At 47.4% G+C, this 19,318-nt stretch overlaps 1 protein-coding gene across 1 annotated transcript in view; it reads right to left on the reverse strand.

The window, feature by feature from the left end:
* The window catches only part of GALM (galactose mutarotase), a 43,187-nt gene that overhangs the window by 21,944 nt on the left and 1,925 nt on the right, over nt 1-19,318 (reverse strand). Inside the window, exons 2-3 of the mRNA XM_004582743.3 lie at nt 8,822-8,976; nt 5,934-6,140 (exon numbers count right to left, since the gene is read on the reverse strand). Coding sequence (XP_004582800.2) covers nt 5,934-6,140; nt 8,822-8,976 — 362 coding nt within the window. The remainder of the gene's footprint in view (nt 1-5,933; nt 6,141-8,821; nt 8,977-19,318) is intronic.

Genomic DNA, 19,318 nt, shown 5'->3' on the forward strand with positions numbered 1-19,318 from the left:
CTCTGAAATGGGATGCTGGCGTCGCAGGTGGCAGCTTCACTCACTGTATCATAACACTGGCCTTAAACTCACATGTTTAATTCCATTTCCCACAGACTTTTTCAAAGTTCCCTTATGTGTCAGATTAACAAGAAAGCAAGGACCTGGTTGGCAATGGCACCATCTCCATGCTAATTGTGGGGGTGTCATGTGTCCTGATTCTACCCAGGGACCCGTCTCCACCCAGGGGACCCAATCCTTGCCATATGACAATGAATGATGATTGCTATGTTTGAGGATGCTTCCTGCTACTCCAGAGAAACGCTGCTGGCCCTCAGGGCAACTTAAAATGAGGGCAGAAGGCCTAGGCTCTGGCTACGGATGTCGCCCAGCAGTTCCCGGTCAATCAATCTCCTAGAATCTCATTTCTCTTGGTGCAAAGTTGGGATATGGATGCGCCCACTCTTTGCCAGGGTCCTGGTGAGGAACAGTTCAGTGAAGGCTTATTGGGCTGTGCACAGATTGGAGAACACCTGTGTACATGTTCGATTCCAAGAGCTCACTTTTGTTTTAATGGTAGTATATTTAAAGCCTCATGGAAGAATGTGGGGAAGGAGAATGGGGTGAGCGTTTACGTTTAGCATAACATCTCACCCATCAGCTAAGCCCGGTGTTCTCAACAGATGGCAAGCTCCCCCACTGCACACAGCTCAACAGTCTACCTTGCTGCAATGAAGAATCTCTTGGACCAAAACGTCTGCAGTGCTAGGGTGGGAAACCCTAAGCACAGCTGCCTCCAGCCTCTGCTGACCCTCTAGAAACAAGCAGCGGGCAAAAGCGGCCGCAACCAGAATGGGTTTAACCATGCTCAGGCCACACAGTCCAACAGAGTCTTAGAACAAAGGCCAGCATTAGGAACCCATGGGACTCCACATCTAAACGCTGTAGCAACTGCACGACTTGGAGGTTCTTCTACCAAAGACCTGATTTTCTTATTCTTCCAGAAAGTAGGCGGCCAGGACAGGGACCTTCCCTCGGCCTAGACATCCTGTCTTAGCTGCCTGCTTGGTCCTACTTCTGACCTGGGAAGGCAGGTCCCCATGAGGGGGGCGGCTATACCCTTCTCTTGGGCAGCTCTAGACCAAAGGGTTCTCTCTCCTGTGTGGCTCTTTGTGCTGCCATCTTGTTGCAATTTTTGCCTGGTTCTGGAACTGGAGGCATCTCGGGGCCTTCAGGGAGCAGAAGGGAGGGGAAGAGTATGAGGTTGTTTCCCGGGTGCTGTATGTTCCGGCTCAGCTCCATGTGGAGGTGGCTGGTCAGTAGGGGCAGGGGCACAGTAGGCTGGGTACAGAGTCATGGAGGTGCTACACCAGGAGCTGCAGCTCCCAGCAAGTCCTCCGTCCTTCCTTTGCACAACTGAGACTGGAGGGGTGGCAGCCTGCCAAGTCACTGAGAGGAGAGAAACATGTCACTGGCCAGCCTAGTGCCTGTCCAGGTCTCCATGCTCGCTAAGGTGACTGCCTTCTTTTTTTTCCCTGTTTTTGAAGATTTATTTATGTTGGAAAGGCAGATTTATAGAGAGAAGGGGAGACAGAGAGAAAGACCTTTCATGATTCACTCCCTAAGTGGCTGCAATGGCTGGAGCTGAGTTGATCTGAAGCCAGGAGTCAGGAGTTTCTTCTAGATCACCCATGCAGGTGCAGGGTCCCGTGGCTTTGGGCCATCCTCTGCTGTTCTCCCAGACCACAGCAGGGAAATAGAAGGGAAGTAGAGCAGCCAGGATATGAACTGGCACCCACATGGGATTCCAGTGCATGCAAAGTGAGGACTTTAGCTGCTTTGCTATCGTGCTGGGTCTGCCTTTTTCCTTATTTTACATTTTTATATTGATAACTTATGTCTAACCAGAACACACTGTTCCGATTTCTGTTGCCAAAGATGAGCTCTACCCTATCTTGAACAGAGCTGACATTTTTTGGTGCCTTCTACTTCGCCTACAGTGCCTGTATCTCATAGGGGTACCAGTTCAAGTCCCTACCACTCCACTTTCTATCTAGCTCCAGGGGTCACCCACATCACTGCGTCAGTAATTCATTACTTTTTCTTGTTAAGTTCTAGTTCATTGCGTATCACAGCTTGGTTATTTATCCTCCTGTTGACAGACTTTTGGTTTGCTGTTAGTGCTTAAGTATAAAGCTATTAAGGAAATTCCTTTTTCTATTTATTTTTCACATCGTGAAAATCATACATTAAATAAATGGATTAATCTGAGGCATCAGCAAGAAGGCTGACAGGGGAAGGAAAAGCCTGTTTACCAGGTATCTGCCCCCTACTGGTCACTGGGTCACCAAACAGCACCAATAGTTCTAACATGCTGAGAGTGGACATTGGGCCTCTGTCTTATTTTAGGGTAATTGGGTTTAACAACCGACCCCAGCTCTCGGCCCTGGCTTCCCACTAAAGCACACCCTGGAGGCAGCAGGTTTTGGCTCAGGTTTTTTTAGTCTTTTTCCACTCATGTAGAGGTCCTAGACTGAGCTATGGGCCCCAGCTCACATCCACCAGCTGTGGGTATTTGGGGAGTGAACCAGCAACCTCTCTCCCTTTCTCTAAAGTGTCTCTCTGGGTCTCAAACTCATTCAAAATGAAGCAGGCTTTGTCTTAAGAACGTTCTGGACTGGAAAAATGTACTGATCCATGGTGGAACTTTACTGTTGGATTCATTTCCTTTCACTGCTGATGAATCATAATCAAGCCTTGCCGCTCTCTGAATCCAGGGTTTTGTTAACTGCCTGTCTGCTGCTGGTCTTTATCATTAATCGTGTATACAGCCCATTATATCTTCCTGGGATTTTAAAGACATTTTTCCTGCACTGCCACCAGCCCTGCCTCCATTTAGCTCTCACCAACCCTAGTAGGAGGCAGCACTCTTGCTACTGCCCCAAAGGCATGGCAGCTCCTTAACCCTTCCCTCCATTTCTCCAGAGCAGTATTTTTCCTAAGCCAGAGCATGGAGTTCCCATCCCCAGAGGGAAATTTTTTTATTGCTTTAACCCCCATGCTGGCAGATAGGTTAGGCAAACTTCGGCCAAAGGAATGTGACAGAAGGTCTGATGGGGGAGGGGAGCTCCAAGAACCTTTCAGAAGAGGTCTTTGTGGGGTAGCACTATGGTGAAGCCTGTTAAGCCACCACCTGCCTTGCTGGCACCCCACGTGAGCACTGGTTGAAGTCTCAGCGTGTCCACTTCCAATCCAATACCCTGCTAACGTATCTGGGAAAGCAGTGAAAGATGGCCTGAATGCCTGGGCAGCCACGTGGGAGATCAGTAAGAAGCTTCTAACTTCAAACTCCTAGCTTCTGACCAGCCCAGCCCTGGCAACTGGGTTGAACATTTTGCGGGTCAAACAGAGATGGATGGCTAACTCTGCCTTGCAAATTTCAAATAAATAAAAAACAAAACAAAACATTTTTTTAAAGGAAAGGTTGTATTTGCTTTGAAAAAGGAACTTTAGAGATATGAAAAAAGGAATTGTCCCTGGACACGGTCATATGAGGAAGTGGTTCCTGGGGCTGTGGCAACCATCTTTATTACACACAGGCGACAAGTTTAAAGATGAGCCACAACACTGAGGAAGGAGAACCAAAAACAAGTGGAAGAGCCTTGGTCCCTGTTGACTTAGCTACCAGTCACACCAGGAGCACAGCTCCTGCGTTTCATCTCACATCCCTACAGACTTGGCGTTCACAACTCCCCAGGTGAAGAGACACGAAAAACCATGTTCTCCCGAGTTGTGTTCCTCACGGGAAGGAAGAAACACAACCAAAACAAAAACCCTGCAACTTACACATTTTTTCCATTCCTTGAACAACACAATTTTCCCCTCCCAACACTCCAACTTAGATGTGACAAGCCAAATAGAACAAAAATACTGCATAAACAGCAGGAAGAAAACATGAGATGTGCCTAGTGCCTTGATATAGTAACCCTATGCGACAAATGATACCGCTTTATGAGTTGGAGCAAGAGGTATTCTCAAGACACAGTTATCTACTCTTTTATTATTATTAAAGATTTATTTGTTTTAGTGGAAAGGCAGATATACAGAGAGAAAAGACAGAGAAAAAGAGCTTCTGTCCGCCGATTCACTCCCCAATGGCCATAAAGACCAGAGTTGAGTTGATCCGAAGCCAGAAGCCAGGAGCTTCTTCCAGGTCTCCCACGTGGGTGCAGGGTCCCAAGGCTTTGGGCCGTCCTCGACCGCTTTCCCAGGTCACAAGCAGGAGAAGGATGGGAAGCGAGGCTGCTGGGACACAAACTGGCGCCTATTTGGGATCCCCTTGCTTTCAAGGTGAGGACTTTAGCCATTAGGCTACTGCACCTGGCCCTCACTTATCTACTTTTATCTGAGAGCCCCCCAAAACTGGTGGGCCCTCAGAGAGAGAAAACCCTAGTGCTTGAGACATCATGTGCTGCTTCGCAGGTGTGCATGAATAGGAATTTGGAATCAGAAGTGGAGCTGGGACTCAAACAGACACTCTGATATATATATACAACACCTGTCTCCAAAGCAGCATCTTCCTCATTACCAAATGCCTACCTCTGAAATTAATTTAACAAAGCAAAGCCTCTTGTGGCCATGTTGTGGCTTGTTGAGATGCCTGGCCAGGTCAAGTCCTAGCTACTCTGCTTCCAATAATTCTAGGGAAAACACATCATCAGATCACCAACAGATTCCTACGTGCCCAAGATTGAAAAACAGGGCCCAGCGTGGTGGCCTAGTGGTTAAAGTCCTTGCCTTGAACACACCAGGATTCTAAATGGGAGCCGGTTCTAATCCTGGCAGCCCCATTTCCCATCAAGCTCCCTGCCTGTGGCCTGGGAAGCCAGTTAAATATAGCCCAAGGCTTTGGGATCCTTCATCCATGTGGGAGACCCAGAAGAAGCTCCTGGCTTCTGGCTTCGGATCAGCTCAGCTCTGGCTCTTGCTGTCACTTGGGGAGTGAATCATTGGACCGAAGGTCTTCCTCTCTCTCTTCTTCTCTGTATATCTGACTTTGCAATAAAAATAAAGAAATCTTTTAAAAAAGATTGAAAGATACTACTGGCTGTCTATAAATATTATCTTGTGGTAGGAAATCAGGCCAACGTGATAACAGTGGACAATGGTGAGCTCTGCAGATAAAGAGGAAATATTATATACAATCTACAGAATTTGGCCAAGTTCTATCTCATGTGATGGCCTCCTCAACAAGCTTCAATGTTGCTTCTCAAAAGGAATGAGGTAGTTCAGGGAGTACCACTTGAGAGTGTTGTTAATGGTCCTACAGCATTTACAAGTCTTCTCAGCAGGGTTGGTTCCTGTGCTAGGCAGTTTATCACGTCTTTACCAATGACTTCATAAAGTGCTTTCCACCATAGCTAACCAACAGTAGGTGGCTATTATTACAAGATGGAAAATACACCTATTAACCTAAAACCCTCAGCTCTTCCAAGTAGCTGTCCAGTGTTCTTCCCAAGGTACCACACGGGGCATGACTGGGTGCCAGGAGCCAGATGCATTTCCAAAGACGTAAGAATGGAAGGCACCTTCGCTGAAGCCACTTGGGAGTGTGGGGGGCGGGGAGGCAGAAGCAGAGAAAGAGAAATGAATGTGAGCATATGGGACAAGCGGATGAGAGGGAGTTCTCAAAACTGCTGGTTACTTCCCTGAAGCCTGTGGCAAACGGACAACTGTCTTGGCCCTACAAGGCACCCAGCCTGCCTTTCTCTTTGGTTTTCATTATTAGCAGCCACTCTACGTCAGGAGCTTTCTTCTGAACCCTTTATATTATCATGGTGATGACCACCACCAGAGTAGTCCCATACTGGGTTGGTCCCACTAACAACACATCTTGAAGTCATTCCACAGAACACTCAGGGGACAGCCAGAGAGAGGAAGTTAAGTTCACTTACCTGGCCAGCCAGGTTGAAATAAGAATGGTTGGTGAGACTGACTGGTGTGGTCCGACTGGTCTGGGCTCTATAGTTGACCATGAGCTCTCCTCCATCCAAAGTGTACGTCACCCAGACTTTTAACTCTCCGGGGTAGCCCTCCTCACCGTCTGGACTGACGCGGGAGAACTGCACGCCATTGGGCAACACCTGAGGGGACCAGAGCACCTAGAATACAAGCGTTTTCAAAGCTGCTCAGTCAACCCAAGCTAAATGCCACATTTCAACATTGAAAGACAACTGATTCCAGAAAGGAAAATGGTTATACCCTCATGAATTATAGCCCAAATTTTAGTCTATTGTAAAATTTTGTTTATTACAGAGAAGGGGCTTTAGAAAGGCTTTTTCCCCCCTCTTTTTTCCTCTTAGATTCTCTTGACCTTACTGGTGTCTATCTGTAGCATTTTTTTCTTCTTTGTTTTCCTTTGATTTTTAAGCTCTTGGATAAATGTCATACAAAAATACTTGCTAATACTAATTAAAAAAACACCTTCAATAAATCATTCTCTCTCTCCTGAGGGTACTCTATACAAACATTTATTAGAAACAAACAAACACACTAGAGTGGGTGTTTAGGACAATGGTTAAGCGGCTACTTAGCATACCTGCATCCCACAAGGAAATACTTGGTTTCCAGTTTGATTACCCCAGTTCCAATCCAGCTTCTTACTAAAGTGTACCCTGGAAGGCAGGAGATGATGGCTCAAGCATTTGGTTCCCTGCCACCTATCTGGGAGAGCTGGACTGAGTGCAGGCTCCCAAAGTTTTGGGCCATCCTCAACTGCTTTTCCAGATCACAATCAGGGAGCTGGAAGGGAAGTGGAGCAGCCGAAATACAAACCAGGGCCCATATGGGATCCTGGTGTGTGGAAGGCAAGGACTTTAGCCACTAGGCTACTGTGCTGAGGCCTGGTCCTGGGTCTCTTATGCTCTCCAGTTCTCAGAAGGTCAGTAGGACCACAGGATATCACTACAGTTTGTCTGTGTCTCCCCCAAAATTCACATGTGAAAACTCAACTCCCAAATTCATGTACTGATGAATTTGGATAAAGGCCCCTGGGAGGGTAATTAGAATTAGATGAGGTCATTAGGGTTGGGTGCTCCCAGAGGGCATGAGTGACTTTATAGGGAGAGGAATAGAGACCTAGCACACTTGCTCTGTCTTGCCCTGTGATACCTGCTGCCATGTCACAAATCATCAAGAAGGCGCTCACCAGAAATCAGCACCATGCTGTTGGACCATGAACCAAAGAAACCTCCTTCTCTGATGTTACCTAGCCCACAATTCAGGTGGGGCATCAGAAAGTGGAGCCAGTATTGCATTAGTTGATAGCCTTTAGCTCTGCTCCTAGAGGGAGCACATGCTGAGCAGCACCCCAGTCCACAGCCCCGTGGGACCAGGGAAGCAGGGCCAATTGCCACAGGGCCCTGCTGACGGACTCTCCCCAGCAGAGCAGTGCCCTCTGGTTGGGGTTTGCCCCAGGTCCTGTCATGTCCTAAAGCCTCGCCCTGGGGTAGGCAGAGCCGACTGCCTTCCCTGTTATGTACCGACTGGCAGGAGGAGTTCCATCACCAAGGAAAGGGAAACCTGGTGAGCATTCTGGTTTCAGGCCACAGACAGGAAGTTGGCAGGAGAGGCAACACAGAATAACCAACTTCCTCCAACAAGACTGCAGTGGTTGGAAGCTGTGAGCTGCCAGACCTGCTCCTGTCTGCTCTAACTCTCCAGCCAATATCCCAGATGGTGTCATTGAAAGGAAGTTTAATCCTGACATTTTCTCCCTGGCAACTTGGAGTGAGATGAGTGAAAAGAGTCAATGGGGGTTAACCTGTGGATCCCATGGGACTCAAGGAAGGAAGGAAGCAGTAGGCTGGCCAGTCTTGCATCAGGGAGAACCATCTCCTCAACTGGTTTTCTTGACCTTGTTTCCTAGGAGTTCGCTTGGGCCATGGAAATGTTGATGTGGAAAGCAGGGACTGGAGTTGGGGCCTTGTAATGAATGAATGAATGAATTTGAAAGGCATGGTGCCAGAGAGAGAAGCTTCTAGCTCCTGATTCATTCTCTAAGTGGCTGCCAACAGCCAGATCTGACCCAGGTCAAAGCTAGGAGCCAGGAACTCTACCCTGGTCCCACATTGATGGGAGGGGCCCACGTATTTGGTCTACGATCTGCCATCTCCCAGGCGCATTAGCAGGCAGCTGGATCAGAATGGGAACAGCTGAGACCAGAACTGGCGCTCCAACATGGGATGCTACTGGCACAAGCAATGGTTCAACTTATTGTGCCACAAGCTGAGGTCATTTTGAGGCATGGGGCATTCCAGTGGAGGAGCATGCCTGGATATGGTGTCACACTGCACGGGCAGAGGGCTGTATGACAGGAATAGGAATGGGTGTTGGACCTTGGGGTACCTGTGGAAGCCTTGAGGAGACTAGCAGCCATCATGTGAGCTGCAGGTTTGGGACCAGAGCTGGCATTAACACGACGACTCATGTGGCTTTCTGGACCTTCATTTGGTGACAGTAACAGTGAGAGATGATACACACAGACTCTTTGCACAGCAAGTGGCAGGCATTATTATGAACTCTGGTTTCTCCCAGATCCCAGCACTGTGAGAAAGTCTGGGTTAAGGGCTGTCATCCTTAACTCAGGGGCCTGTGTAGGAATCCGGGAGTATGGCCATGGTGGTGGCTGCTGCCCTGAACCATGGAGCGGTCTCTTTTCCTTGTCACCTGCCCATGTGTGTGTTCCAGATTTTGGGACTGTACGTGGCCAACAGGGTCTGCTTTAGGGTGCTTTGTGAAGTGTGCTGGGAGGGAGGGAGGCCTGGGCAAGGCCCGCACTCACCTTATCAAAGCCCCAGAGTCCTCCGTGCAGGCTGTTGGGCCCCCTGTTGATGGGCAGCTGAAATTCCTTTCCATCCAGCATGAATGTTCCTTTGGCAATTCGGTTGGCCACCCTCCCAATCACTGCTCCAAAGTAGGGTTGCTTCTGGAGGTATCCTGCGGGACAGGGGATGACAATATTTTTTTTTAAGATTTATTTATTTTTATTACAAAGTCAGATTTACAGAGAGGAAGAAAGACAGAGAGGAAGATCTTCCGTCCAATGATTCACTCCCCAAGTGAGCGCAATGGCCGGTGCTGCGCTGATCTGAAGACGGGAACCTGGAACCTCTTCCGGGTCTCCCACACGGGTGCAGTGTCCTAATGCATTGGGCCATCCTCGACTGCCCTCCCAGGTCACAAGTAGGGAGCTGGATGGGAAGTGGGGCTGCCGGGATTAGAACTGGCACCCATATGGGATCCTGGTGCATTCAAGGCGAGGACCTTAGCCGCTAGGCCACGCCACCGGGCCCGACAATATTTTTTTAAAACATCAAATCAGGGCCTGGCGCGATAGCATAGTGGTTAAAGTGCTTGCCTTTCACGGGCCAGGTTCCCTTATGGTCGCTGGCTTCGGATTGGCTCAGCTCCAGCCATTGTAGCCACTTGAGGAGTGAACCATTGGACGGAAGAGCTTCCTCCCTGTCTCCTCCTCTCTGTATATCTGCCTTTCCAATTAAAAATAAATAAATAAATAAATCTAAAAAAACCCCCAAAAACATCACATCAAAGGAGAGGCTCACACTGACATGTCCTCTCTGCCCCCCGACTGTCTCTGGAGGGAGGCTCGTCCACATCCAGTTCTCGCGGGAGTACAGAAGTGCTTTATAAATGTGACCTTTCCCTTTCCCCAAAGTAATCCATTTTATTCTAGAAAGCTTAAAAGGGCTTTACTAAGGCCAAGGAAGGCGTCTAAATCCTCCCTAATCTCATTACTAGAGAGCACATCCTCCAATCTTTTAGTGTGTGCATGTTTCAAAACAGGTTGTATCTCTTTTGAAATGTTTAGTCACTTTTATTGATTTGAAAGGCAGAGAGAGATTCTTCCATCCTATACTTTACTCCCTAAATACCCCACAAGAGCCAGAGCTGGCTCGGTTAGGCAAGGAGCTGGATGGGAAGCAGGGCTGGGATTAGACCGAGTACCGGTATGGGATCCTGGTGCATGCAAGGCAAGGACTGTAGTCACTAGGCTACCTTGCTGGGCCTGAAACTCCTGTTTTCATTTTAAAACATTATACATGAAAATATTCTTTAGAGATAGTTTGCCAGAGGAAATATAGAATACTCATTTGATTTGGAATTAAAATAAAGAATGAATAATTCTGGGGCTAGTCCTATAGCTTAGCCTGTAAAGCCTCCGCCTGCAATACCAGCATTTCACAGGAGCACTGGTTCAAGTCCCAGCTACTCCACTTCTGACCCGGCTCTCTGCTAATGTGCATGGGAAGGCAATGGGAGGTGGCCCAAGTCCCTAGGCCACTGCCACCCATGTGGGAGACCTAGAAGAAGCCGCTGACTCAGGTACTAAGCCTGGCCAACCCCTGGACATTGCAGCCATTTGGGGAGTGCACCAGCTTTCTGTAAAATAAATTTTTACAGAAAAGAATAAATAACTTTTTTATAGTAAGAGTGTATTTTAGGGCCTGGCACAATAGTGTAGTGGTTAAAGTCTTCGCCTTGCATGCACCGGGATCCCATATGGGCGCCGGTTCTAATCCCGGCAGCCCCACTTCCCATCTAGCTCCCTGCTTGTGCCCTGGGAAGCAGTTGAGGATGGCCCAAGACTTTGGGACCCTGCACCTGTGTGGGTGACCAAGATGAGCTCCTGGCTCCTGGCTTCGGATCGGCTCAGCTCCAGCCATTGCGGCTGCTTGGTCAGTGAATCATCGGGCGGACGATCTTCCTCTCTGTCTCTCCACCTCAGTATATCTGACTTTGTAATAAAAATAAGTAAATCTTTTTTTTAAAAAGAGTGTATTTTATACATGGGGCATATTTACAATTAAGAAATATAAATTGTTTATCTGGAATGCAAATTTAAGTGGTCATTGAGTATTTTTTTTGACAGATCTGGTAAGCTTAATAAAGAATAAAATATGAAATCCCTTCTTACGCTGAACTTCTTCCCAATAGTAGCCAGTTACTAGTGTGACATGCGTATTTTTTCCTTTTAATTAACTACATATAAGTACATAAAATATTCATACATTGTTTTGCAAGTTAGGGGTCTTAAGATCTCTCCACATCACTCTGTTTTTACCTATTATATTTCATTTGCTGTCTGGTAGACTGAGGAGCATAATGTTGTGCCAGCAGGTCTGATGTAATACCCTAGTTGCTAAATCCTCGACTTGCCTGTGCCAAGATCCCACATGGGTGCTGGTTTGTGTTCTGGCTGCTCCAGTTCCCCATCCAGCTCCCTGCTTGTGGTCTGGGAAAGCAGTCGAGGATGGCCCAAAGCCTTGGACCCTGCACCTGCATGGGAGATCTGGAAGAGGTTCCTGGCTCCTGGCTTCAGATAGGCTCAGCTCCAGCCATTGCAGCTACTTGGAGAGTGAACCGGCGGTTGAAAGATTTTCTCTCTGACTCTGCTTCTCTGTGTAAAATCTATCTTTCAATAAAAATAAATAAATCTTCAAAGAATAAAAAATTGTGCTAGCTATTTTGGGGGAAGTGCTTTAAAATGCATTGCAGCCCCTTGGCAGCTGAAACGTTGTGCATGGGGATAGAGGTGTGTTCCTTCTCTTTAAGCTCCTGTGTGCTTACTTTACAGAAAAGTGCAAGTTTCAGAGATTGTTTTTGTGTTATCACCAAGAGTACTTCCTACTCTTTTTCACTCATCCACAGCAAAAATCATGGGGTGTTGTGCATCTGACATGTCTACTTCGGATCAGCAGAAAAGACAATTCAAGCACAGAACTGTATTGCCATGGCTAGAGGGGCCCTCAAGATACACACCCTGAGCTGAGGAGGCCACTTGCAGGTCAGAGGTTTCCATCACCCAACTGGTCTGGTACAAGTTAAACATTAACCATTCACAGCCCAGGTGCTTGCTCTGGGATCTTTCCTTGCTCAGCTACCTGTAGGTGCCTCAGTGTGTTGCCCAGGGAGTGTCACAACAGCTAACACTCACTCATTAACCGATTTGTATATCCAATCAGTTCAGAAGTGCTCCAAATTTGTTTATGTTTATTGAAGAGTCAGAGAGTCAGAGAAAGAGAGTGAGAGAAGTTCCATTTGGATAACACCCCACATGCCTGCAATGGCTAGGGCTGGAGCCAGTGAGACACAAGCCAGGTCTTTTCAGTGGGTGGCAGGAACCCAATTACTTAAGCTACCATGGTTGCCTCTTAGGGCCTGCGTTGGCAGGAAGCTGGAGTGCAGAGCTGGACTGGGAAGGAAGTCCAGGCACTGCAGTGTAGGAGGTGGGCATCTTATCACTAAGATAAATGTTCATTCCACGAAGTGCTGTACGTGGAATTCATCCCAGCCTCAGAGCATCCTCCCTCCACTTTACAGACGTGCAAGCTGAGATCAGAAAAGCCAAGTCTCCTGCGCCAAGACACTAATTAGTGGTAGACACATGATTTGAATTCAACCAGGCTTGAGTCAAAAGCTCTTTTTGTGAAAGGCAGAAACGAACTCACTAACTCACTTCCCAAATTCCTGCAACAGATCGGGCTAGGAGAGGCTGATGCCAGGGAATCACAACTCAATCTAGGCTCCTGACACGGATGGCAAGGATGCAAGTGCTTGAGCCGTCATTTGCTGCCTCCTATGTTGGCAGCAAACTGGAGTGGGGGAGTGGAACCAGGACTTGGCACCCAGGCAAGTTGGGATGTGGGCATCCTAAGCCACCTCTTATCTGCCCCCAACAACCCATTCCAAGTCTATGTTCAGAGTCACAATACCAGTTGTCTCTTGGTATCCCTGGGGAATTGATTACAATGACCCTCTCCCCAGAAGCAAAACCTCTCACGTATTTGCATATAAACTCCACACACAATTCATCTCTAGATTCTGTATACCACCTAAAACAACGAAAATTCTGTGTCAATAATCACTCTATTGTGTTGTTTAGAGAATAACGGCAAGAAAAAAGTCTGTGCGTGTTCAGAAGGGATGCAAAATTTTTTTTCTAAATATTTTGGATTTGAGGTTGGGTGAATCCATGGAGGTGCAGAGCTGGCTGTATTTAGAGAGCACACTGCTTCCTGGTTGATTCCCCTTCCTATCATTCCTGAACCGGGAATGATCTCGCTGCCAGGTCTCACCTCTCCTCTCATCCCTTTATAAGGCAATATCTTTAAAACCCTTTACAGTTAACCAAAAGGAGGCCCGAGAGCCAAACAACATATTCTTGGTTTGCTTTATCTGATTATTCAGAAGCTGTTGGTGATAATTTCCCTGCCTACCAAAAAGGCAAATACACCAAACACAGGTAAGTTAGAGAAAAGCATACCAAATAGATTTGATCACAGCTCTACATGGCATGGGTGCCTTCCTTCGCAAGACCCAAAGACCTAGAGGAACTGTCCATTTTTTAAAAAGATTTATTTATTTTTATTGGAAAGGAAGATTTACAGAGAGAAGGAAAGACAGAGAGAAAGATCTTCCATCTGCTGGTTCACTCCCAAGTGGCCATAATGGCCAGAGCTGAGATGATCTCAAGCTAGGAACCAGGAGCTTCCTCCAGGTCTTCCACAAAGGTGCAGAAACTCTCACATGGGTGCAGGGTCCCAAGGCCTTGGGCCTCTACCACTACCCTCCCAGACCACAAACAGGGAGCTGGAAAGGAACTGGAGCAGCCGGAACTCGAACCGATGCCCATATGGGATCCGGCACATGCAAGGTGAGGATTTAGCCACTTGGCTACCCTGCCAAGCCAAAACTGCCATTCTTATGCTTAGGTTCAGTGAAACACAGACAGACATGCAGAAAAGTAACAAAAAGGGTGTGATCTAACAGCAATCACATGAGTTGGGGTCCCTCACCAGACCTGTCTCTTTGCAGTCTTCTTGGCCTCTCCAAGCTACTTTCCTTCCTTATGGGAATGGTCCAAGAGGTGTATCAGAGTCTTCACCTCTTACATCAAAAGGTGAAAGAGGGGCCAATGTTGGGATGCAGCATGTTAAGTCACCACCTACCATGCTGGCATGCCATAGGGGTGCTGTTTCCAGTTCCAGCTGCTTCATTTTTTTTTTAAAGATTTATTTATTTTTATTGGAAAGGCAGATGTACAGAGAGGAGGAGAGACAGAGAGGAAGATCTTCCGTCCGATGATTCACTCCCCAAGTGGCCGCAACGGCAGGTGCTGCGTCAATCCGAAGCCAGGAGCCAGGAACTTCTTTCTCTAGGTTTCCCACACGGGTGCAGGGTCCCAAGGCTTTGGGCCATCCTTGACTGCCTTCCCAGGCCACAAGCAGGGAGCTGGATGGGAAGTGCAGCAGCCGGGACCAGAACCGGCGCCCATATGGGATCCTGGTGCTTTCAAGGCAAGGACCTTAACCATTATGCTATCGTGCTGGGCCCCAGCTGCTCCATTTCTAATCCAATTCCCTGCTTAGTGGTTGGGCCCCTGTTACTCGCTTGAGAGACCCAGATGGGGTTCCAGGCTTCTGACTTGAGCCTAGCCAGCCTCAGCCATTTCGGCCATTCAGGAAGTAAACCAGCAGATGGAAGATCTTTCTCTTGCTCTGTGGCTCCACATTTCAAATACATACATACATACATACATACATACATACATACATAAATAACTTTTTTTAAAGTGAAACAGGTTAGGGTAACATTTCCAGGTTCTGTGGCTGGCCTTGAGGAGAAGGGGTTCTACTGCCTGTGAACTGCCTCGGGAAAGAGGAATTTTAATCTCCCTGGCTGGTTTGGCAAGGGAGAGAGTGAGGCGAGGAGACAGGAGGGTGGGAGCCGTCACAGAAAACCGTGCCACGCAGCTGACACCTTGTAAGTATTGCTTTCTGATTTCCAACAAAGCTCAAAAAAGCTTTTGGCTTCAGCTCTTTTGGGGCTTACCTTGGCTTGTTCAACAAATGCGTGTCGAGTCCCCACTCTGCCAGAGGTGTAGCAGAGACAATTACAAACCCAACAGTGTGATGTGTGTCCTGTGGGTACGCAAGAATTCTCTCAGGAGAGAACAATTTCTGACTGCAGTTAAATCAGCCACTGAGACATGAAGCACTTATGAATTCCTCCATCAACATAAATGCTTTTGGAGGAAAAAAATAAAACCTAAGGATGATCCAAGTACCTGAGACATCCTGCGCTGCCTCCCAGGTTAGAACATTAATAGTCATAAAATCAAACCCATGCACTTCAATATGGGACCTGGGCAGCTGCACCAATGTTTTGTTTGTAACATTTACTTACTTGAGGGTCTGGTGCTGTGGTCCTCGCCTTGAATGTGCCTAGATCCTATATGGGCACCGGTTCTAATCCTGGCATCACCGTTTCCCATCCAGCTCCCTGTTTGTAGCCTGGGAAGGCAGTCGAGGAAGGCCCAAGGCCTTGGGACCCTGCACCTGTGTGCAGACCCAGAAGAGCTCCTGACTCCTGGCTTTGGATCAGTTCAGCTCCAGCCATTGTGGTCACTTGGAGAGTGAATCATCGGATGGAGGATCCTCCTCTCTGTCTCTCCTCCTCTCTGTATATCTGACTTGCAATAAAAATAAATGAATGTTTAAAAAAATAGATTTACTTACTTGAGAGGTAGAACCTCAGTCTAGGAGAAACAAAACTACTCAAATGTGTAGTTCTGTTTCATATTTATATATGGAGAGAAAGAGATAGAGGGGAGAGGAAGAGAGAGAGAGAGAGAGAGAGAGAGAGATTCTTCCTACAGGTTCACAGCTCAAATAGAGGTAATAGCCAGTGTTTAGCCAGGCCAAACCAGGTGCCAAGAACTCTACCCAGGCCTCCCAAGTAGGTGCCAGGGACCCAAGAACTTGGGCCATCTTCTGCTGCTTTCCCAGGTGCAGGGAGCTGGATTGGAAGCAAAGCAGCCAGCACTTGAACCATCACTTTGATATGATGTGCTGCCACTGCAAATGGTGGCTAAACCCATGGCACTACAATGTTAGCCCCCTTGACCAATGTTTTAACTGCTGAGCCTAACACCTCTCTCTAAAGCATTGTTTTGAAATGTAGAAAGTACTGTTTCCCACAAAGAACTCAAAATTCCTTGGTCAAGTCATAAACACTGATTTCATCAGGTCAATTGCTGAGTGGGGAAAAGAATGAAGTTGCCCTTTTTCCTATGCAAGGCCCTGGCCAGAATAAAATAATAAATGCTAACCACGGGACGGGGTCCTTACAAGTCTTCCAATATCAAAAAGATCCGAATAATGTCCCCTCCTCAGACAGCCCAATCCTAGCCAAAGGGCTCTGAAATCTGAAAAAGCATTAGCCATTTTCAGTCAAAATCTCCCCCCTACCATGACTATTCTTTGGTTCATGAGAAAATCAAACTTTAATTATCACTTTCATAATTCCACGTATTATGCATGTACATATATGTATACACATGATACATATTAAAGATGTATTTGTTTATTTGAAAGGCAAATTTACTGAGAGAAGGAGAGGCAGAAAGATCTTCCAGCACTGATTTTTTTCCCTAGAAGGCCGCAACCACCTGAGCCGAGCCAATCTGAAGCCAGGAGCCCAGAGTTTCATCTGGGTCTCCTATGTGGATACAGGGTAGAGCTAGAGCAGAAGTGGATCATCTGGGACTTGAACTGGTGCCGCAACCGGAGAATTAGCCTTTATGCCACTTGCTGGCCCCAGGTATTTTATATATATTACTGGCTGCTGGCTATCCCAGATGAATGTCACACTACTTTTGTTCAGGGTTAATAAAGCAAAATATTCTAGAAGTATGAAGATGCTGTTTGGGGGCAAAGGAAGGAGAAGGGATAAAAATGATGACTCGCTCTTTTGGGTCAGAAGCATATTACATATTGGATAGAGTAAGACACACACCGTGGCCCATAGCACATTTAATCACTACAGTTCAGTTGCTTCTGGGAGGGAACAGGACTAGAGAGTTCAAATCTCTGAGACAGCAGCAGGGGCGAAAACAAGGACTGCTCAGTGGACCCACCGCAGTTCACTGGCCACTTGCAACACTGAACACACTGCTCTTCCCCACACCAGCATCTGAACCCAGGTTTTAAAAAAGTATCAAGTTTATTTTTTCAATTCCCCCTACCCCTCCATAATGGCTCTAATAGCTGTAATTTCCATAATGGCAGTAATAGCTGGTGTTTGGTGGTAAGTGGAGAGGAAATGAAAGGGAAGGCTTCTCTCTGATTGTACGCGTAGATTGTTTATACCCAGGGCTTATAAGTGAATATTCTCATCACAGACTTTGAAAGAAGTCATAATGATCGCGGGTGGGACGTGCAGATGGAAAACTTTTGAAACAAAAAACAGTAGAACAACGCAAAGGAGGCATTAGTGATTTTCCTAGGCTTGTAACTAAAAGATTGCATAATTTGCCTCTTTAGTATTCTGCAGAAGAAACATCTCATTTTCCCAGGGAGAAATTGAACCGTTCTGACCTCCAGTTACGGCTGGCATCCAGGACGCTTATATAATCTATCTCGGATTGTTCACATCCACTGCGGCGGTTACAAAAGACCCATGTCTCATGGGATTATCCATGCTTAGCTCCCCTCCTGGCTCAGAACATCTGTGGCACATGGCAATGTTAGGAAAAGTCCTACTCTGTCAAGTTCTATTACCTTACATATGCACATTGGTTTGTTTGGAGGGATACACAGTGAAGACTAGCTCCCTATCCCTGCAGCCTATCTCCCAGGATCTATGCAAAGGAATACCTCTGCTACCACTGTCTTTTTTTTTTTTTTAAGATTTATTTATTATTACTGGAAAGCCGGATATACAGAGAAGAGGAGAGACAGAGAGGAAGATCCTCCATCCGATGATTCACTCCCCAAGTGAGCCTCAATGGGCCGGTGCGCGCCGATCCAAAGCTGGGAACCTGGAACCTCTTCCGGGTCTCCCACACGGGTGCAGGGTCCCAAATCTTTGGGCCGTCCTCGACTGCCTAAGATATCTAGGCAGTCTTAGTTAACTCTGGAAATCCAAAAAGAATCCACAAAAAACCTGAAAGGGTGTAAAAAGGGAATGAAAGTCCACTTGCCATAACCTTGAAGATGGCTAAACATATTAGAAAGTGTTATTTATGGGCCCGGCAGCGTGGCCATGCGGCTAAAGTCCTCGCCTTGAATGCCCCGGGATACCATATGGGCGCCGGTTCTAATCCCGGCGGCTTCACTTCCCATCCAGCTCCCTGCTTGTGGCCTGGGAAAGCAGTGGAGGACGGCCCAATGCCTTGGGACACTGCACCCACCTGGGAGACCTAGAGAAGGTTCCTGGTTCCCGGCTTCGGATCGGCGTGCACCGGCTGTTGCGGCTCACCTAGGGAGTGAAACATCGGACGGAAGATCTTCCTCTCTGTCTCTCCTCCTCTCTGTAAATCTGACTTTGTAATAAAAATAAATAAATCTTTAAAAAAAAAAAGAAAGTGTTATTTAATATGCCAGGGGCTTTCCCCCACTTCTTCTCTTTTGAAAAATAGCTCTCTTTCCTTTGAAAATAATCAAATTATTTAAGTTTATAGCACAGGAAAGAGAATGGCCAACTCCATCTAGTACATAGAAGCAGATTTTAAATACTTGTGAAAGTTGTGATGCCTCCGAGTGAGGAACTGCTATTGGGCATTCTCAAGAGGTACCGATACTGGGAGGACAGTAACCTCCTGAGCTTCATCGCAGCCTCAGGGGAGTTAATGCTTTCTTCCATTCTAAGAACGTGCGTCATGCCAGCAGGTGAATCTGCCTCCTGTGACGCTGACGTTTCAAAGGAGCCTGGCTACTCCGTTTCCTACCCAGCTCCCTGCTAGTGTGCCAGGGAAGGCAGTGAAGATGGCCCAAGTACCTGGGCCCCTGGCCCCCACGTGGGAGACACAGAGATTGTGTGAACAGCCTGGTCTGTTCCAGACGAATGGAGAAACTGCTGCCTCCCACAGGCCATGTCATCATGGCTTGTGCAGCACATGAACTCCAAACACGCCTGGTGCCTTCAGTTCTGCGTGACTCTTCCATCTGAACTAAAAGCAGCAGGAAGTGGAGGAGGCATGTGTGTGTCATTGCAGGACTGACAGTGCTGCTCTCTGAGCTATGGCAGAAGGGTGGCGACAGGCGCCCACGCCCACGGTTGACCTGTCTGGTCCCTTAACCGTCTCTGGAATCCTACGCTGTCTATCCGATTCCCCCTCTACTCCACCGAGCAATGTTGCGTGAGTCACCTCTCTGACTACTTCCACTAGAAAATGATCATGCTACCAGCAGAGACAGGTGATTCAGCAACGGGATTCTAGAGAATCCTCTTTTCTCACTTGCCAGTCCTGGTGCCT

This window comes from Ochotona princeps, chromosome 8 (genome assembly GCF_030435755.1).
Source record: "Ochotona princeps isolate mOchPri1 chromosome 8, mOchPri1.hap1, whole genome shotgun sequence".
In the NCBI taxonomy this organism is placed as follows: domain Eukaryota; kingdom Metazoa; phylum Chordata; class Mammalia; order Lagomorpha; family Ochotonidae; genus Ochotona; species Ochotona princeps.